The following is an 18,294-nucleotide window of genomic DNA, read 5'->3' on the forward strand; positions in this document are numbered from 1 at the left end:
ACAGGGATTCGGGAGACCCATAGCAAATTGCTGAGTCTCTTGAAGCTTTATTTTGTAGGTCTATAAACTATGGTGGACACCAGAAACCCTCCCCCCTCCAAGAACAAATGAGTAAACAAAAAATTTTGCATGGGGATAATTTAATTTAGTGCTCTCATAAAAATATTGAGCTTTTCTAATCGAATCTTTGATCTTTTAGTATCTACTGTTAGACCTGTATGCCAATCCTCATTTAGCAGTTTGAAAATACACTCTTTTGCCATGTGGAGAGAGAGAGCTTGGGGGTGGGAGGATCGGGTGTGAGAAAGACTACTGAGGTTCAGGCCTGGACAAACATGAGTATGACAGACTGGGAAGACCATTTCCTTATTTTCACCCAACCACGAATGTTACATATCTTACCTTTGTCTTACCAACAGAGGCACAAAGTCTGGTGACTATTGGATACTCACCTGCTCCCTGGTGCCTTCCCACAAGCACATCTGCTCCAGCCATGCAGCCCATGCCCAGGATGCAGACAACGATGCCGATGAAGTGCACAGCCTTGTACCGGATCAGCAGGAAGAACCAGGAGAGCAAAATCACAACGGGGATCACAAAACAGTCCAGGAGCTATTGGGAGGTAAAGAACAGGAGGGTCAGGAAGAAGCTCCTGAATGAATGAGGATAATGTAATGAAGATAAAGAATGGATTTCTGGTGAAAGGGTATTTCCCCTGAACCTATGTTTCTATGTAGAATCAGAACTGACGCAGTTAAAAATGACTCTGAAATAAACACATATTAATTTCACTTAAATATTTTCCAAGCCTTGGAAGAAAGGCAGATAGATAAGATAGGTTGGTGGTGAAGATTCTTTTGCCCCATGGTATCAGGACAGCTGTGTCTTACCTTCTCAGCACCCTGCTAGACTAAACAGGAGCACTTCACAGAGGGGAGAATACATTAAGCCATTTTAGATGGCCCCACGACATTGAGTAGGTCTGGGAATGGGCGGTCTTATAATATTTTATACATTACTAGAATTTAGACAAAGTAACACTTGATTTCTCCCAGACAACTTTCCCCTCACAACAAGTACAAGTTACTTTAATTGAATTTCACTCTTAAAAGAAAAAAATCCTTTTTATATGAATAGAAATATTAGTCTCAAAAGTTTACAATACTTATAAAATACTATTGTAAAAGGAATAAAAAGGAAATAGGGTTGACTACAGAAAACAAAACCCAGATGCCCCAAGAGTTGGTGGAGTTTGCCCCAATCACAGAATAGGACGACATGATGAAATGATAAGACCCTTGTGCCCGGCGCCAGGAGATCTGAATGTGAATACATTCAGTATTTTTACTCACAGTAATGTGCCCTTTACTCACAGTAATGTGCCTTAGCAAATCACAAACTCTGGAAGCCTGAATTTCCTGTTCATGAAGTGAAGATGATAGAACTAAGAGGGAAGGGAGCACATGGACTGTGGGTGATTTGGTGGTGGGTATGCTATGGGGGTGATACCTTATCGGGGTATCCAAATATTACCTTAATTAAAGATCAATCAATTAATTAATTAGAAAACAAACAGAAAAATAACGAAGGTAATAACCTCTGCTGACTTTCCCCAAAACTCATCATGAAGCTTAAAGATACATGTGAAAGCATTCTGCAAATTACAAAGCCCTAATGTTTGTAATTGTTCTTCCAAATGCACCTCTGGGTGCTCCATGGGACTAGCTCAGTCTCTGCCATGACAGGGAAGATGCAGTGACCACTGGAGACATCATCCAAGGCTGGTTTCCATGATGTCACACAAGACTTCCAACATATCAAATGGGAAACTGGTGGCCAGTACAGCAACTCTGCTAGAGCCCCCTACAAGTGGCTCCTACCCCCCAGCAGTGAGATTGAGGGCAGTGATTGCTCTCGCTCCTTCACTCTCACCGCCTATTACCACTGACCATCTAATTTTGCCAATTCCACCTTCTATGCCTCTCTCAGATCTACTCATGCTGCCCTCTCTTATTTCTGCCATCTCTCCTGAGCTAGCATCCTCTCCTGCCTGTGACAAGCCTCCCTTCCTGCCTCGAAGACTTCAAACACATTATCCCCTCTTTCCAGCATACTCCATCTCTATTTTTAAATTCCCTGCACTTATATACTTCCTGCTGAAGCTCTGGGGGTACCCAGGCCAGGCCAGATCGATTTAATGCTTTTTCATATCCTGTTCTCCTTTATGATGCCATTTACAATAGAACTTAATTAATATGGACTTATTGACATAATGTCTGACCTCCCCACTGTCCAGAAGTCCATGAGAGCAGAACTCTATTCCCTGCTGGGTTCATGAGAAGTACCCAAAAATAGTTATTGAACTAATACATACAAGGATTTTTAATGATCAGAAACATCAAAGTGGAGTCTCCAAGATTCAAGAAAGACTGAATACTGTTTGGATATTTGCAAAGCATCTCTGTCTGTCAGAGGGGCCTTTGCACTGTAACAACACTTAGAATTCCTTCTAGCCTGAAAGCTTTTTGTGACCTGGACTTTTTTTGTGATCTTGTGCTTCTTTGTACATTAGTTTTCTCTGCAAAATGGAACAAGCAGAAGAGCGAGCTGTCCCAGTGATGCTGTTCAATGATCAGGTTTTGTTGGGTCTTGTGAATGCTCACTGACCCCGTGCAGGCTACTGGCTGAGCCCAGGGGCCACAGCACTCCTGGGGGCTATGTATATAGTTTTGGCAGCTGGCAGAATTATACTACAGCACAATAGTTCATTGCACAGTTAATTAGCAAGTTCATGATCTTACTAGATGTGGTATAATGCTCTAAGACAGGTTTTACAACTGGTTTCAAATGTCATTTAAGTACATCAGGAAAATTCAGTATGCCGGTGAAAACTGTTCACTGGGCATAAAACAGTTGGTGTTTTGTATTAAAAATTAGAAACGATTGAATCAACAGTTGAAACATTTAGCAACATACTCCATAATTGGGATTTCACTATCTGGCTGAAAACCCTACGTCAGTGGCACTGAGACCTCCTCCTGAATTACTCAAGGCAAAAAGAGCCAATCTTTGGGAGGGTTGAATCTTTTTGGTTCTTAATGTCATTAAAAACTTCAAAGCACTTGAGTTCTAGTACCAATTCCTTTAATGGATTGAGTGTCAAGAAGTCTATGGGTAAGGAAGACTGAAGATATAGTGACAAAAGAATATAATTGAAGTCAGGGTTTCAGGGACATATCATTTTGGGAAGTTTGGTTGTCCAGAATATAGGAAGGGATCAATAATGAGTGGCTTAATGAATTAAGAAATGGAGAGGTACTGGCTCTCCCTGATACCAGTGTCACAGGGGATATCACAGATAGTCCAGGTTCTACTGGCATTTGGGGAAGGACAATTCTATCTCTCTTTTTCAAACATTTTAATTTTTTAAAAGATTTATTTATTTATGCATACAAGAACTGGGGTACAGGTCAGAGGTGTGGCGGGGAAATGAGAGGATTCACCAGAGACAGAGTGGGGAATAGAACAGGCAGATTGACTGAAATACATTGCTGAGGGGAGCAGAGGGTGAGTCAGGGGAGGTCTGCTGTGTGTGCCCTGTGGGTCACCTCCCTGGACTGGCATCAGACTCGTGCTGCAGAGGCTGCAGATAGCATCATAGGTTGTGTCTTAACCCCTTGCGCCACCAGGGAGGCCCAATTCTCTTTTTTGCAGGACTACCTCTTGCTCGCTGCATGGCATTTGACATTGTTGCGTGCTGCCCACTAAAAATATCTTCCTCACGTTCACAAGTGCCTCTTGAGGGCAGTATCTCCCCAGTTTAGAATCAATGAGACCCCTTTATTAACATCTGGGCACTCAGAAGTGTCAAGAGATGAAATGATGGGCTCAAGGTCACTCAAATTGTTGGCATCAACAGTCGTTCTGTCAAGATGTTCTTTGAACGGTATTTTAATGAAGGTCAAAGGGAGGAACTGCTACAGGTGAAGGGCTCGCTGCACAAACGGTTACTACAGAAAAGAAACTATCAGTAGCTGCTGTTCACATAAACAGGATTACTTTTTAGTGGTTTTTGGCTCCAGTCTTTCCTCTGTGGGCATAAAGCACAAAAATGCCCACAAAATATAGTTTTTTTGGTAGCTGAACTTCTTACAAAGAGGTTGTTAGAATAATAAAGAAGGAATTACAACAGGGACTGTTAAGACAGAAAAAGAACAAAAACACTTCTGATTCTGTCATTGATAGGTTTACCTTTCTTATGTAGATTTACCTTGTTTGCATGCATTTCTGTATCCAAAAGGAAATTATAAAATATCAATACAAAAAATAAACAAATTCATGCTATTTCATAATCATCTTTTGTTCTGAAAAATCTTGAAGAACTCTGAAACTATGCTGGCTAGAAAAATGTTCATTATGACTTAGATTTTCATAGCATCTTTTCCCCTAAAGAGAAAAACTAAATTTATTCTCTGTATTATTAACCTTCATGAATACCTGCAGAGATCCCAAGTTCTCTGACTTACTAAAGGAGCCACAGAAGAGGGGGAGTGGGAGGGGACTGGGGGGGGGTGCACAGCACACTCAATAGCTGAGGCATATTCTTTGCATCCTGGTGGTGGTGTCAGGATTACTTGAAATTGGTGGCTTTAAGTAACATTCACAGTAAATTGTATTAGGTTTACATTTATATTTTGCAAGAAAAAAATTACTTTTATTTAATCTTTGTATAGCTCTTTCAAAGAGTTATAATTATATCTATTTTATAGATAAGGAAACTGAGGGTCTAACAGTAAAGCAAATTACTGTCTGATTTGGGGTTAAAATGCTAGTCTCTGGACTCCTCAATCAGAGTTCAAGCGTGATTTCCAAAAGTTTTTAAATGATTAAAAAAAAAGTCTGTGTTGACATTAACTTTAGGACAATAGGAAACAACCTTAATTAACATTACAGTATGTTTTAAAATAGATATATATTAAAGGAGCACAGCATCAGTTAACTTTTTGCCCTCTCTTTATTTAGCTTCAGACAGTGTCTTACTACTGGATCTTTAATCACACTTGGCCATAATTTCTCCTACACACACACACACACACACACACACACACACACACCCTCTCCCTTCCTGCTAATATCCACAAGCTTCTCTCTCCCTCTTCCTATGCTGCCTTCATTTACCAACCCTTCCCAGTCTGGCTTCAGACACCCAGACCGTTGAAAGTGTTCTCACTGGTAAATCCCATCTCCATCCTAATGTGGTCAGTACACTCCCCTGGTAGCACATTTGGGTCCCAGAGATGACTCATTTTCTGTGTGTCAGTGACATGTACTTTCACAGACTGCCAAGCCTCCTTTGAGTTAGGGAGTATCCCCAGTTAAATGTTGTTTTTACAGAATGTTTCCCAAGCTTTTGTTTCACATGAGTTCACAACTCTAAATCTGGGATGCAGGGAAAGGCACAGACTCTAGAACTGCTGCATGATGGGGGCCCCCACTTAGGCACCCTAACAGGAAGCGCCTTCAGCAGGACCCACACTGGGTAAACCCTGCAAACATTTGGAGACCAGAATCAGAAGTGATACATTGGAAGTGCAAGTGCAGCACTAGTGTGCATACTGAAGGAAACACATAGAAACAGACACCAGGAGGAACACTCAGGAGAAGACTGTTGGCTTTTCCTTCACACGCCATAGGGGTGGTACAGTCCCTCTGCATTGCTCCCTGCAGGTAGCACCAGGCAGCCTCTAATCTACTTTCTACTTCTATGGATTTGCTTCTTCTGGATGTTTCATGTAGATGGAATCATATATGCTATGTGGCCTTTCATGACTGGCATCTTTGACTTAGGACACAGTTTTCATGGCCATCCACACTGAAGTATGTCTCAGTACCTCATTTCTTTTTATTGCTGAATAATATTTCATTTAATGGATATACCACATTTTACTTCTCCATTCCTCAGTCAATAGACCTTTGGGTCATTTCAACTTTTGGGCTATTATGAGTAATACTGCCATGAATATTTGAGAACAAGCTTTTATGGGGAAATATATGGTTTCATTTCTTTTGGGTAGATGCTGGCAAGTGGAATTGCTGGGTCATATTGTAACTATGTTTAACATTTTGACTAACTGCAAAAGTATTCTCTAAAGTGACTGTACCAGATGACAATCCCACTAGAAGTTTCCAAGGGATCTAATTTCTTCACATCCTTGTTGGCATTTGTTATGACCTGTCTTTTTGATGTGAGCCATCCTAGTGGGTGTGAAGTGGTATTTAATTATGGTTTTTATTTGCATTTCAGTAATGACTATGATATTAAACATCTTTTAATATGCTTAGATGTTTAATATTACATATATTCTTATTTTTCTTTGAAAAAATGTCTATTCAAATTCTTTGCCTATTTTTAAATTGGGATTTTGTCAATGTATTTTTATAAAGTAATGTTACAATCATTTTTCTATTTTTGAACATTTTTTAAATTCCCACTTCTTTTTCAATATAAATGATGTTTCAAAGGACACACTAGTACATTAATCTTTGCCTTTGTCTCTGAATATATCCTTAGAATAGATAGTTAGATTAAAGAATATAAGTTTTTAAAAACTCTTGATTCACATGTCCAAATTTGTTTCTAGGAGGTTAGCAGTTATTTACTTACCCGATTTCAGAGTACGAATGTATGAATCTTTGATTGATACTGCCAATACTTTTATACATTATCATTTAAAACTTCAATTTATACCCAAAATGAAATTTCATTATTTTAAATTTAAGTTGTATGATTACAGATTTTAAAACTCAATAAAAAGAAAAAAAAAGAAAACCATTCCATAGTTTTAATTGGGGATATAGTACTAAGTGAAAATCACATGAAGTAATTTCACCAAAGGATTTTCTTTGGGGAAATGAAATTATTTAAAAGAATAGAAGCCTATTAGGTGCTTTTTAAAATGCTAACTTACGGAACACTACCCTTAATTTAAAGATATAATAGTATACTGTGATCCATTATAATCCATTCCCTTTTAAATTCTGTATTCAATTTTACTAGATAATTTTAACTAAGATTTTTTTTACTTTAATAATCAGTTTCAAGAATATCATTAAATGATTTTTTTCAACTTTTGAATAAATATTAGCAAAAAGTTTTCACCATCTTCCAAAAAAAGAATGAGTAGCTTTAATTAGAGATGTAAGACTGGTAGGCTTCTTTCCATAAAAGCAAGAAGTAATTCCTTTTAAGAGATCAAATTTGTTTTTTTTTAAAGATTTATTTATTTATGCATATAAGAACTGGGGTACAGGCCAGACATGTGGGGTAATCCACTGGTAAGAGGATTCACCAGTGACAGAGTGGGGAACAGAACAGGCAGACTGACCAAAGTACAATGCTGAGGGGAGCAGCAGGTGAGTCAGGAGAGATCTGCTGTGCCATATGGGTAGCTCCCTGGCCAGGGCTCGCACTCATGTTGTGGTGCCTGTGGACAACTTCATAGGTTGTGTCTTAATCCCTTGTGCCACCAGGAAGGCTCTGTTTTTATTTATTTTTTATTGTATTATTTTTATTGAGGCAACAATGGTTTACAACATTGGCTATAATTTGGGGTATAGGTTCACATCTTGTCAAATGCAACACTTTATCTACTATCTACTACCAAAGTACCCCTAATACTCCACCATAGTCTCTGGGGCCCTGTCCCCTCTTCTGCTCCCCTCCTCCTACACTCCCCCTCTGGTACAGATTTCTAGGGTTTATTTTGCTTTAGATTTTCTGTTTCTTTGTTTTGTTCCTCTATATTCTACATCCGAGTGAAACTATTCAGTACTTCTTTCTCCTGAATTTTCCACTTAGCTTAACCCCCTCCCATTCCATCCATGTTTCCCAAAAGGTGAGATTTCATTTAAAAGGTCAAGTAACCTCGAAAGGAATTAATTTAATTCATTAAAACAAACAAAAAAACTCAGAGCATCATAAAGTCAGCATATCATGATACTGTTTGCTGAGTTATATGCTTATATGCTTTGTAACATGAATGAAGATACAAGAAAAAATAAGTAAGATGGAAGAATTGCTCTGCAAATTAAAAACAGGCATTTTAAGAAACTTCCATCATATTCCCATTTTGTATTTACAGATTTAAAAACTCAGCCTGGCTTATTCTTTTTCTTCAACTTATGGTCCTTAATATTTTCAGAAAGGTTGAGATTTGCATTATATTTTCACTTTGATAAAATGTTTTCTATCTAGAGGAGACTGTCTTTTGTGTCTAAATAGTATTTTTTTTCTTAATGTTTTCTTAATGTGGTTCTAAGCATTTACTTCTTTCCTCTGGATCCTATCTAATAGAGAATAATAGAGCGACCCATTTGCACCCGTTATTTTAGTCAGTCAAATTTGTTGAATATTGACAATTTCCCATGGCTGCTCCAAGGGTCACAAGGAACCAACCACTGTATTAACTTTAGACATAGATTGGAGGATGCCACATATCTCCACTCCAATTTTAACTTAGCCTAAAATTTCTTAGGTAGACATACTAGGGAAAATGATCATTAAGCCTTGAACTCCATGGACCTTTCAACAAAGGACAGTTCTTACCAATTTATAAAGCAGACAAAAGAGGAAACATCTGAAGAGTTTTTTCGCCTTTTTGCTTTCTTTTAAGGCATAACAATTCCACCGAGTAAACATCTAATGGGCAATTTTCCCTTTGGGGATGGAGTAAGAAGGAAGCATTTTATTTCATTGTCTCAGAGTTTGAAAAGAAATGGAACTTCCTTCTGTCCTGGGTGGTGCCATGGGAAGAACAGAAGGAGTCCCTAAATCTCATATTCCTTTTCCCCCTTACTTGGTTGGGATGACATATATTTCAGGTAAAAATTCATCTCTTGATTAAGGATCTACATATCATATCAGGCATAAAAATCTCTGGAAGGATAAGCTCAGACTTTAAAATAATAAAATGCTAACAAGGGTTATCTTTGAATTGGATAACAGAATTTTCACAATCCCACTGCCCACATTCTCTGAGGTTTCCAAATTTCCTCTCCTGAGCATATACTACTTGAAAATATATAAAACAACACATGTCATAAAAGTATAAAATCTCTAAAAAGGCAGATCAGTGTTTCTCAGGAAAAATGGATGATTTATTTTAAAAAATGAAAACAAGGGCCTCCCTGGTGGTGCAAGGGGTTAAGACGTAATCTATGAAGTTATCTGCAGCCACTGCAGCACGAGTTCGATGGCAGCCAGGGAGCTACCCACAGGGTGCAGCAGACGTCTCCTGATACGACCGCTGCTCCCCTCAGCAGTGTATTTCAGTCAGTCTGCCTGTTCTGTTCCCCACTCTGTCTCTAGTGAATCCTTTCATGCCCTGCACCTCTGACCTATACCCCAGTTCTTTCATGCATAAATAAATCTTTAAAAAAAATTAAAACAAAACAAAAAAACTCAACCCCAGGGCTCCCATTGCAATACAGTATAATGAGGATCTGCCCTCACTCCTCTTTCTAATTTTCTCTGTCCTAGAGAGACTCTTCTGCCAACCTTTGGCTTCTCATTAACGCTCCCCTCCAGCTATTCACAGGGAGAAAGCCCCCCTCACGCAGCCTAGCTGTCAAAGGCTAAACCTGAGGCAACTGGTAGGTGATTCCAGGAAAGAGAACATTTCCTTACTCTTCCTTCCTCTGCTTCTAATTGGCAATTCTCCCTTGTTTCTAAAAGTGATATATATTATAAATTCATCTTCTGTGAGTAAAACTGAAGTGTTAACAGGAAAGGATCTTAAAAAAGACAAACTTCATAACACAGACACAACAGAAGTCTTCTTTCAGCTGACAGACCAGCTGAAGAGCATGAAATAGAGTTAGGAAGTGCACATTCATACACAATCAATAACATTTTAATTCAGTGCACCGGACACGTGGCCCTCCTAGAAGCTTTTGAAAATCTAAGTGGCAGTATTTTTCTGGACAGCAGTGACTTTCACCTGGAATAGACTTTTCTGGTAGATATCTCCATCCCCTTTAGATATTTTTGATCTCAGAACTATTTTATTCATGACACTTCTACCCTACACAAACCCCATACCTTAAGACTTAATGTTTGGGTTTTTCTGCCTTGAAATAGTCACATCCAGATGAGGTCATATTCTACCACATTGCCCATGAGATCCAATCTAATAAAATATGTAATTATGCTGATGAGACTACAGTCATTTTCTAGGAAATATCCTATTTTCAGGACGTGGGGAAAAGTTTCCACCAATCATTTTGTTGTTGTTGTTGTTTCTACTGATAATGATGTAAAGGTGTGCATTACCTGTCCCCTAGTGCCAGTTCATCACAACATTCTAGTTGTTAAAGAATAATCACTTCACTTTTGGGGCTTCAACTCACAAAGATAAGAAATGAAGAAGAAAAAAATGACCCTGCCATGCACCGAAAATCTGGAACAAGTACCTAGAAATCTAGGCGGCCTGGAGAAGATACAGATCATTAGGGAGACGTGTGTTTCCAGGGTTCACTGCTGTGAAACCTGCCTCAGGTGAGAGCAGGCTGTCCTGGAGGACAGATTTCTTCTGGGTGAGCATCACTGGAGTTTTAATCGGGTTAAGGAACAAGTCTGATTATTAACAACCAAATTCTAAAAGCAGAAAGCAAGGAATTAATATTTACAGAGTATCTACATTCGAGGCACCATGCTAAGATCTTATTCTTCCCATTCCACAGGTAAGAAAATAGATAAACTAAGGATCATAGATAACTTTCTTGAAGTTACATAGTAGAAGTGTTGAAGCCAGGATGGGATCCCATTTCTGTCATTCTGCTTAAACAAAATAAGCTTAGGCAATCAAGGACCAGGTAGAACAGAAAGTATGTAGGCTCCGGTTACAGTAACAGTGGTCTAGGCCAGGTCAACCTTGTGTGCTCTTTCTCAAATTGTGAACATTCTGGGTATTGAAGCATCCAGAGAGGGGGCTCTGGTGGGGAAGGGGTAAGAACCAAGAGGGAAAAGAAGCACAGTGGACAAGGGGGTGAACTAGAGGGGTGGAGGGTTATTTGTAGTGGGGCACTACAGTGACAATACCTGATGGGGAGTATCTAAATATTACTTCAATTAAAAAGAAATAAATTTTAAAAAAGAAAAAAATTTTAACCCCCCTCCTACCCCCCAAAAGAGAAAACACTTGGGGGGAAAGGGAAAACTTTGAGAGTAGTGAAAAAGGAATCACTGGTTGTCAGCATTTTTATATTAAAGAAGGTATAGAGTAGAAGAAAAAGTATATGAAAATTAGAACCATTTTCTTTTTTAGTGATGAGTGCCTGTCTTGCCTGTTTTTGGAGAAGTGGTTGCCTAAAGTCAGCCAACTTGTATTCCTTATTTGTAGAATTCATGATCATTAGAACATTAACAATAACATTAAGAAAAGTACACATTTTCAAAGCATATATTGAAGGAAATGAAAATTTTCTGATAAAATATTAATTCTACATTAATTTTGCATTACTTTTGATTCCTCCAAGCACTAAAACAGCAGGCAGAAACACTTTCAAGAGCCAGAAAAAAGCATCTTGTACTTTGGAGGGTCTATTTCTTGATCTAACTCAATCATTCAGGGTTTTTTTAAAGGTAGAATCAGATTTTCATTATCTATAGGGGTCATTTATTTGCTCACTCAACAGATATTTATTAAATGCATGTTCAGCATTGCTCTGGGTACAGAAGATACTCCAGTGACAAAGGCACTCTGCATCTAGGTTTACATTTCTTTCTTCTAGTTTACAGCCAGGTTTTTTTCCCCCCCAAAGGATGTACCACACCCTGGTTGTAATTCTGCCTCTGTTCTTTGGGAACCCCAAGTTGGTCCCCTAAGAACCTTCCTTGCTGCTATCCTGCACCCTTCCTGGATCTACATCTCTCTCTGTTGAATGTTTTCCTTGACCTTATAGTTAATGCCCTGATCTTGATGCCCAATGGCTTTGTAGCTATTTAACTTTACCTCTTCATAGTCAGCTTCCAGAAAGATTAATCTACAGTCACTGTCCCTGGCCTCTTATGCATTCATTTATCAAGCTACCGCAAGCTACAGCTCCATTAGCCAGCACCACCAAAGCTATATTGCATGGCCACATCTAACTATAGCTTTGTGCAGCATTTGGCATGGTTAATTACTCTCTTCTTGAGTACTCTCCTTTCTTGATTTATCTATCTTTTTTTCCTACAACCTCTCTATCCTTTCCTTTTGTCTTTTTCTGTGGATTCATTCTGTTGTGTTTTTTTTTTGTGTGTGTTTTTTTTCTTTTTTTTTTTTTGTCTCTCAAGGTAAGTTCAGTCTTTGACTCTCTTATTTTCACATTTTATATATGCTACCCTTTGGCTGTTACCCACCTCTTTCTTTTCCTGCCAAACTTAGTGAAAAGAGTTGCATTTAGTGACCTTCTCCATATATTCAACAACCATTCAAAACCAAAACCCAGTGTAGTTTGGTTTCTTTTCCCCACACCATCAAACTTATTTGAAAATAACTCCTGTTTTTGAACCCTGCAGACATGTTATGTTGTCGAGAAAAGTCGGCGATGTGCACCTTTCCTTTTTCTCCTTTATATGTGGGGCAACATCCTCCTATTTCTTACATTTATTACAGGTGAATTTTATATAGTGATGGGGTCAAAAAGAGCACTTTTATAAATGCAACTGAGCATGTATGAGAGAGAGAGAGAGAGAGAGAGAGAGAGAGAGTCTGTTCTGCCATGTAGAGTAACATATCTATGCATTACAGGATTAAAACTTTGACATTTTGGGAGGGCCATTATTCTACATAAACACCAACTATGTTCAGGCGTAATGAAAGGTATGCTTTAATGAGAATTTTTTTTTTAAAGAAAATTGCCATTTATTGAGCAGAGTGTGCTGGAGTTTACATATTTAATCTTCTTTAATGTGCTAGAATTCATGGTTGTCATTTATATAGTCACTCTGGAAGGTCATGGGTGTATTTCAATGACAATCTCATCACTCAAAAACACTTTGAACTCTTTGAAATTGCCTTTGGAGCACTCATTGAACTATCCTTATTGGAAACAACTACTCATTCTTTGAGAGTATGTTTTATTTTTTGAAAAGAACCAAAATGCTAAATAAAGTTCATAGCAGTCTAAATCTAAAGGAAGGATAAATTATAAAGAATATGCATGACCTAAAATTGGCTCTGAAAATTTTAAAAGGAGAAATTCTAAACTATTTTGAACAATGACAGCATATCTGAATGAGTGTGTAATAATAAAAGTTAGGCATTTGCATTTTGGAGGATAATATTAATTTAAATGTGTAAATTTTGCTATCTACTATTTACATTTTATTTATATTTCATATAGTAAAATACTGTTATTACTGCAAGTGTAAGTAAGACTTCGAGGCTCCTGGCTGGGGGAATGCATCCATTCATGCCCAGCTCTGCTGTGCCCGCCTACGCTAATCGGGTTTTGAAACGAGAAACAGTTTTGAAAATGTGTCAGTCAGGTTTGAAACCCGTGAACCCTGAAAGCTATAAAAGTTGGGGAGCAGATGGATTCAGACATGCACTCTTGCCTAGGATTCTCACCTGGGAAGACCCTTGCTTCTGATGCCCGACCCTTTGGAAACTCTCGCCTGCTAATCGGGGCCGCTGGCCTGTGCCCAGTGCCTTAAGAGCTGCCGGCCTCTGCCAGATCCTCAACACCGCCTCCTGATTGGCGCCACTGGTCTGTGCCTGTGCCATATCAAGAGATGTCTCTGTTGTCGTGGCCTGTGTTGCTGTCCGGTATGGCCTCTGGATGGTGCTTCTGGCTGCTGTGGTGCTGCTTCAGCAGTGCCACCCGTGATCACCTCCAGCTGCTACTGTGAGGTGGATCCCGGTCCACCAGCAGCTCCGAGCTCTCATTTTAGGGACATTACCATCCTTCACAAGAAGCTTTTGGTTTGGACTGCTGGGCACTGTGGGCACTATGTGGGGTAGGGCTGTGGGCCATCTGTGGTCTCAGAAACTTTCCTTTTTTTTTTTTTTTTTAGATCTCTCTCAGTATTCCCATTATAATGAAACTCTGTTATTGTGATTTGAGTTGTGTCGTGCAATTGTGTGGTGAGTTGTAAGTGCACAGGTGAGAAACCATGAACTGTAACATTCCCCAAGTTTTTACAGTTTTTTTAAAAGTGGCAGTCTTTTTTAAAAATTTTTAAATGTTTTAAATTTTAATTTTTTTACATTATTCATTTTTATTTTTTATTATTTTTTATTTTTTTTTAAAGATTTATTTTTATTTATTTATACAAGCACTGGGTACAGTCAGAATCACGGGAGGGTGAGAGAATTCACCAGAGCCAGAGCGGGGAGCAGAGCAGGCAGAAGGACCGAAGCACACTGCTGAGGGGAGCAGCGGGCGGCAGGAGAGGTCTGCGCGCCATGTGGGACCCTCCTCTGGTGGCCGGGGAGCAGCCGGGGATCGAACCGGCGCTGCAGAGGCCGCGGGCAGCTTCTCAACCCAGCGCTCAACCGCTGCGCCACCGGGGAAGCCCCTACATTATTCATTTTTAAACAATATTTGCTTCCCCACCTCAGTTGTAGTCCCCATATAATTTCCTTCACCAATGCACCCGTGCACCCTCACCACAGGCTTGTACAGTTTTATAAGAAAAGTAAAGGGAATTTTGAATTTGAAAAGTAAAGGGAATTCTTATATAGGAAGATGCTTCTAATGAAAACTATTTGGAGTTAGCTTACTTTTAATTCTTATGTTGCATAACCTAATTATGGAAGGTATTTGTCACAAACTATCTCTTTTTAAATCCATTATCTTTTCATATTGTGTCCTCTAGTGAAATCCCTCGTAGGAGTCAACTTTTTTTTTTTTTTTCAAACTGGCCCAAGCTAGATTATCGGGTTAAAAAAAAAATCATTAAATTGTGTATCAACATCGAAAATCTCTGCCTTTCTCTTTCATCTTATTAATAAGTGTAATGTTTCAGGAACTAGGGAGTAATTACCTGGATAAAGCTATGAGAAATTATCAATGATGTTATTTATAGAATTTTGTTGCAGGAACTGTGGTCTTAGAAACTTTCCTTTTTTTGAAATCTCTCTCTCTCAATGACTTAAAATAAAAGATGACTTAAAATAAAAACATAATTCTAAATTTCTATCAAAATATTTCATACCTATAAAAATCACCTACATGAATATGTTCAGCCAGTGAGTATCTCTTAATTGATAAGGTCTTAAAACATGGCTAATTGGAGCACTGATAAACTGTTACTAATATTAGTTTCTTTTAAGACTTATAATTCATAAGTTTTCAAAGTGAAGGAAAAGTTGACTTTTAAATTTTTATTTACTTAACCTTTAGAAAACTTGTTTTGAGTGATATGCTTTCTTATGTTCTCCCTTTTCTGTCTCAGTTTCTCTGTTTCTATGTCTGTCTCTCTATCTTGGTCTTATTCTCTCTTACACACACACACACACACACACACACACACACACCCCTCTAGAGGTGCTCACTAAATCTATTTGCAATTCTTTACTTAAGTGAAACATTGATTAACACTCTCCATTCGTACAATAATGTGCCCATCGGCTACCAGCTACATTCTGTAGAGATCATTCAAGTTCAGGAGAACTAATGGAGTCAATGAAAAACAGATTAATCTGTGTGACTCTAATGAGACCTTGGGTAGGGCCTCCTGGGTTTCCCCATATGTCCTATTCATCCGTGTTCACCAAATATGACCTGCTGAGCGATCTGGCCATGGACTCTAAAATAAATGAAGCTGAGTATGATGTAATGTTGAGATATAGGAGTGTTTCACTTTTCACAAACTCAGTGTATGGCAAGAATACCAAGGATACTAATACAAGTTATTTTTCATAGTACAAAATGATTTTCAATTTATGAGAAATACAATTTATAAGAAATAGAAATAATTACCAAAAATGCTTTTGCAAGTATTATTTTGGCAACATGTTCATTGCAGAGAAGGCAGTTCATCTGTACCACAGGAGAAAATGTCCTTGATTTTTATACGCATTTTTATTTTAATGCATTCCAGGGCTTTAAGATTTACTTAGCCCTTGGTATTATGAAATCACGATTCCAAGTAGGATGTCACCATATTTGGTTGTACAATTTCCCTTGATATTTTTACTTCAAAACAGAGTAAGTTGGGAGAATTTTGTTTGTACTTAGCAGCAATCTCATTAATCTTTATGAGCTTTTGCCTTTACTGACTGGCAAGTGGTCTTACCTGAGGTAACAGCGTAATCCATCAGTGGTAAAGTTAATTGGAATATGGTTTTCCTAACCTCTTCCTGTGTCTGAAGCAGGTTCTTTTACCTAAGCCACCCTCCATACAACTGTGGAATTTTTCCTTGTTCTTCCTAAATTTGCCATCCAGGAGAGAGAATGTATGAGAGTATGGGATGGCTTAGGCTACAGGTATCTTCTTTAATTTTTCTCTTAAATTAGATCATAGAAAGAAAACATGAGTGGAAAATGTGTGAGTAAATGAAGAAGGCTTTTATCCACTATGTGCTGGAGAAATTGATAAGACTCCGGGTATCCTGGCTTGACTGAATGATTGTCACATGGATGGACCTCATGCTGATTGTGAGTGGATCTTAGGCAAGCTGGATAATGCTGAAAGATCAATGGGGGGACTGTTAAATGGCCTGTTTGTAGGAAAGGCAGAGGAACTTCACTGAGGAAGGTGCTGGAGTCCGCAGTAGGAGGTGTGGTAGAATCAGCATAACAGAACATGATCCTTATTGTTGCATTACCTTTCCTTATTGCTGGTTAAGAAACATGAGTCACTGAATACAGTGTTATGTTTGCATCCCCCCATGACCATACCAGGAGGCAGGTATGTTCTTCTTACTGATGGGGGAAAAACTGATTCTTAGAGAGAGAAAACATCTGCTTAGAGAAAACCAATGCATAAGAGCATGTCACTTATTTATAACTAATCTGCTTGAGCCATTGGAGCTGACAGTCACCAGGGAAGCAAGTGGTCCTGAATTACTGTCAGATTCATGTTGTCAGTAAAACCTAGGTTTGGAGATGCCAGTTAAATGTCCCCTAGGACATTTAAATTAAATGTCCCCTCCCTGTTGCTGGTGGGCTCAGGCTGTCCTCCTTTGTAATCCGTGGCATTCTGTGTGTAGCCCCATTTACTACTCTCACACTGCACTGTCGTTTCTGTTATTCCTTTACAGATCTGCTTTCCAGCAAAATAGGATACAATTTTGAAAATTTAATTGTCCCCCCTTAATCATGCCCCTTACAGCCTTTAGCCTATAAAAATGAGCCATAAGGAAAAAAAGAGCGGGTCTTTTATAGAACTGAGTCAGTGATCAGCTTTCTAACACAAAGCTAATTTCCTGACTTCTTTAGCAAGAAAGTTTCTAGAGATGAAGTTCCTGGAGAGAGAGAGGATTCTAAATTCTTAATTGTCCCATCAGCATATTAAGAATTGATTCTTCAAGAATAGGGAAGGTTGTCCCTTCCTCTCTGAGGGCTGGGCCTGGAGGCCTAGTGTTCTGGAAGGAGGATGTGAGACTCGGTAGCTCATGTTCAAGAGGAAGAGGGAAGAACTTGTGCCTCTCATATGTGGGTTATGGGAAAAGGAAAAGAAACTGGCACAGGAGAAATAAGTGTTAAGTCATATAAGCCCAGAGGAGTGTGTGGTAAGAATGCTAGATGTCCAAAAGTGGGTAAAGTATCCAAAAAAAGTTGCTATTTTTATTTTTTATTATTAATTTATATTTTTTATTTATATCTTTTACATCATTGTGTATTCCCTGTAAAATTCCCACCACCAATTCACCTGTGAATCATCACCATAGTCTCTTGTGCTCTTCTCTTGCTTGTTTTGATCCCTTTTCCTCTCCTTCCGTGCAAAGTGTCTCTGATTTTATGATTGCCTGCTAATTTTATTATTATTATTATTGTTATTTTTCCTGATACCTTATTTGGTTCCCCTATAAGTGAAACCATCTGATATTTTTCGTTTTCCTTCTGGCTTATTTCACTGAGCATGATCCCTTCTAGCTCCATCCATGTTGCTGAGAATGGCATGAGTTTATCTTTCTTGATTGCTGAATAGTATTCCATTGTGTACATATACCATATCTTCAACCACTGTGGAAATCTGTGTGGAGGTTCCTCAAACTCTAAAAATGGAGCTACCCACTTTAGACCCAGTAATTCCACTCCTCGGAATCTACCCAAAGGACACAAAAACATTAATTCAGAAAG

At 38.7% G+C, this 18,294-nt stretch overlaps 1 protein-coding gene across 1 annotated transcript in view; it reads right to left on the reverse strand.

Moving 5' to 3' along the window:
- Positions 1-18,294, reverse strand: part of SLC35F1 (solute carrier family 35 member F1) — a gene marked incomplete at its 5' end in the record, with an annotated part of 350,926 nt that overhangs the window by 35,329 nt on the left and 297,303 nt on the right. Inside the window, one exon of the mRNA XM_084227891.1 lies at positions 453-612. Coding sequence (XP_084084017.1) covers positions 453-612 — 160 coding nt within the window. The remainder of the gene's footprint in view (positions 1-452; positions 613-18,294) is intronic.

This window comes from Talpa europaea (assembly GCF_964194135.1).
Source record: "Talpa europaea genome assembly, chromosome: 2".
NCBI classification, from domain to species: Eukaryota; Metazoa; Chordata; class Mammalia; order Eulipotyphla; family Talpidae; genus Talpa; species Talpa europaea.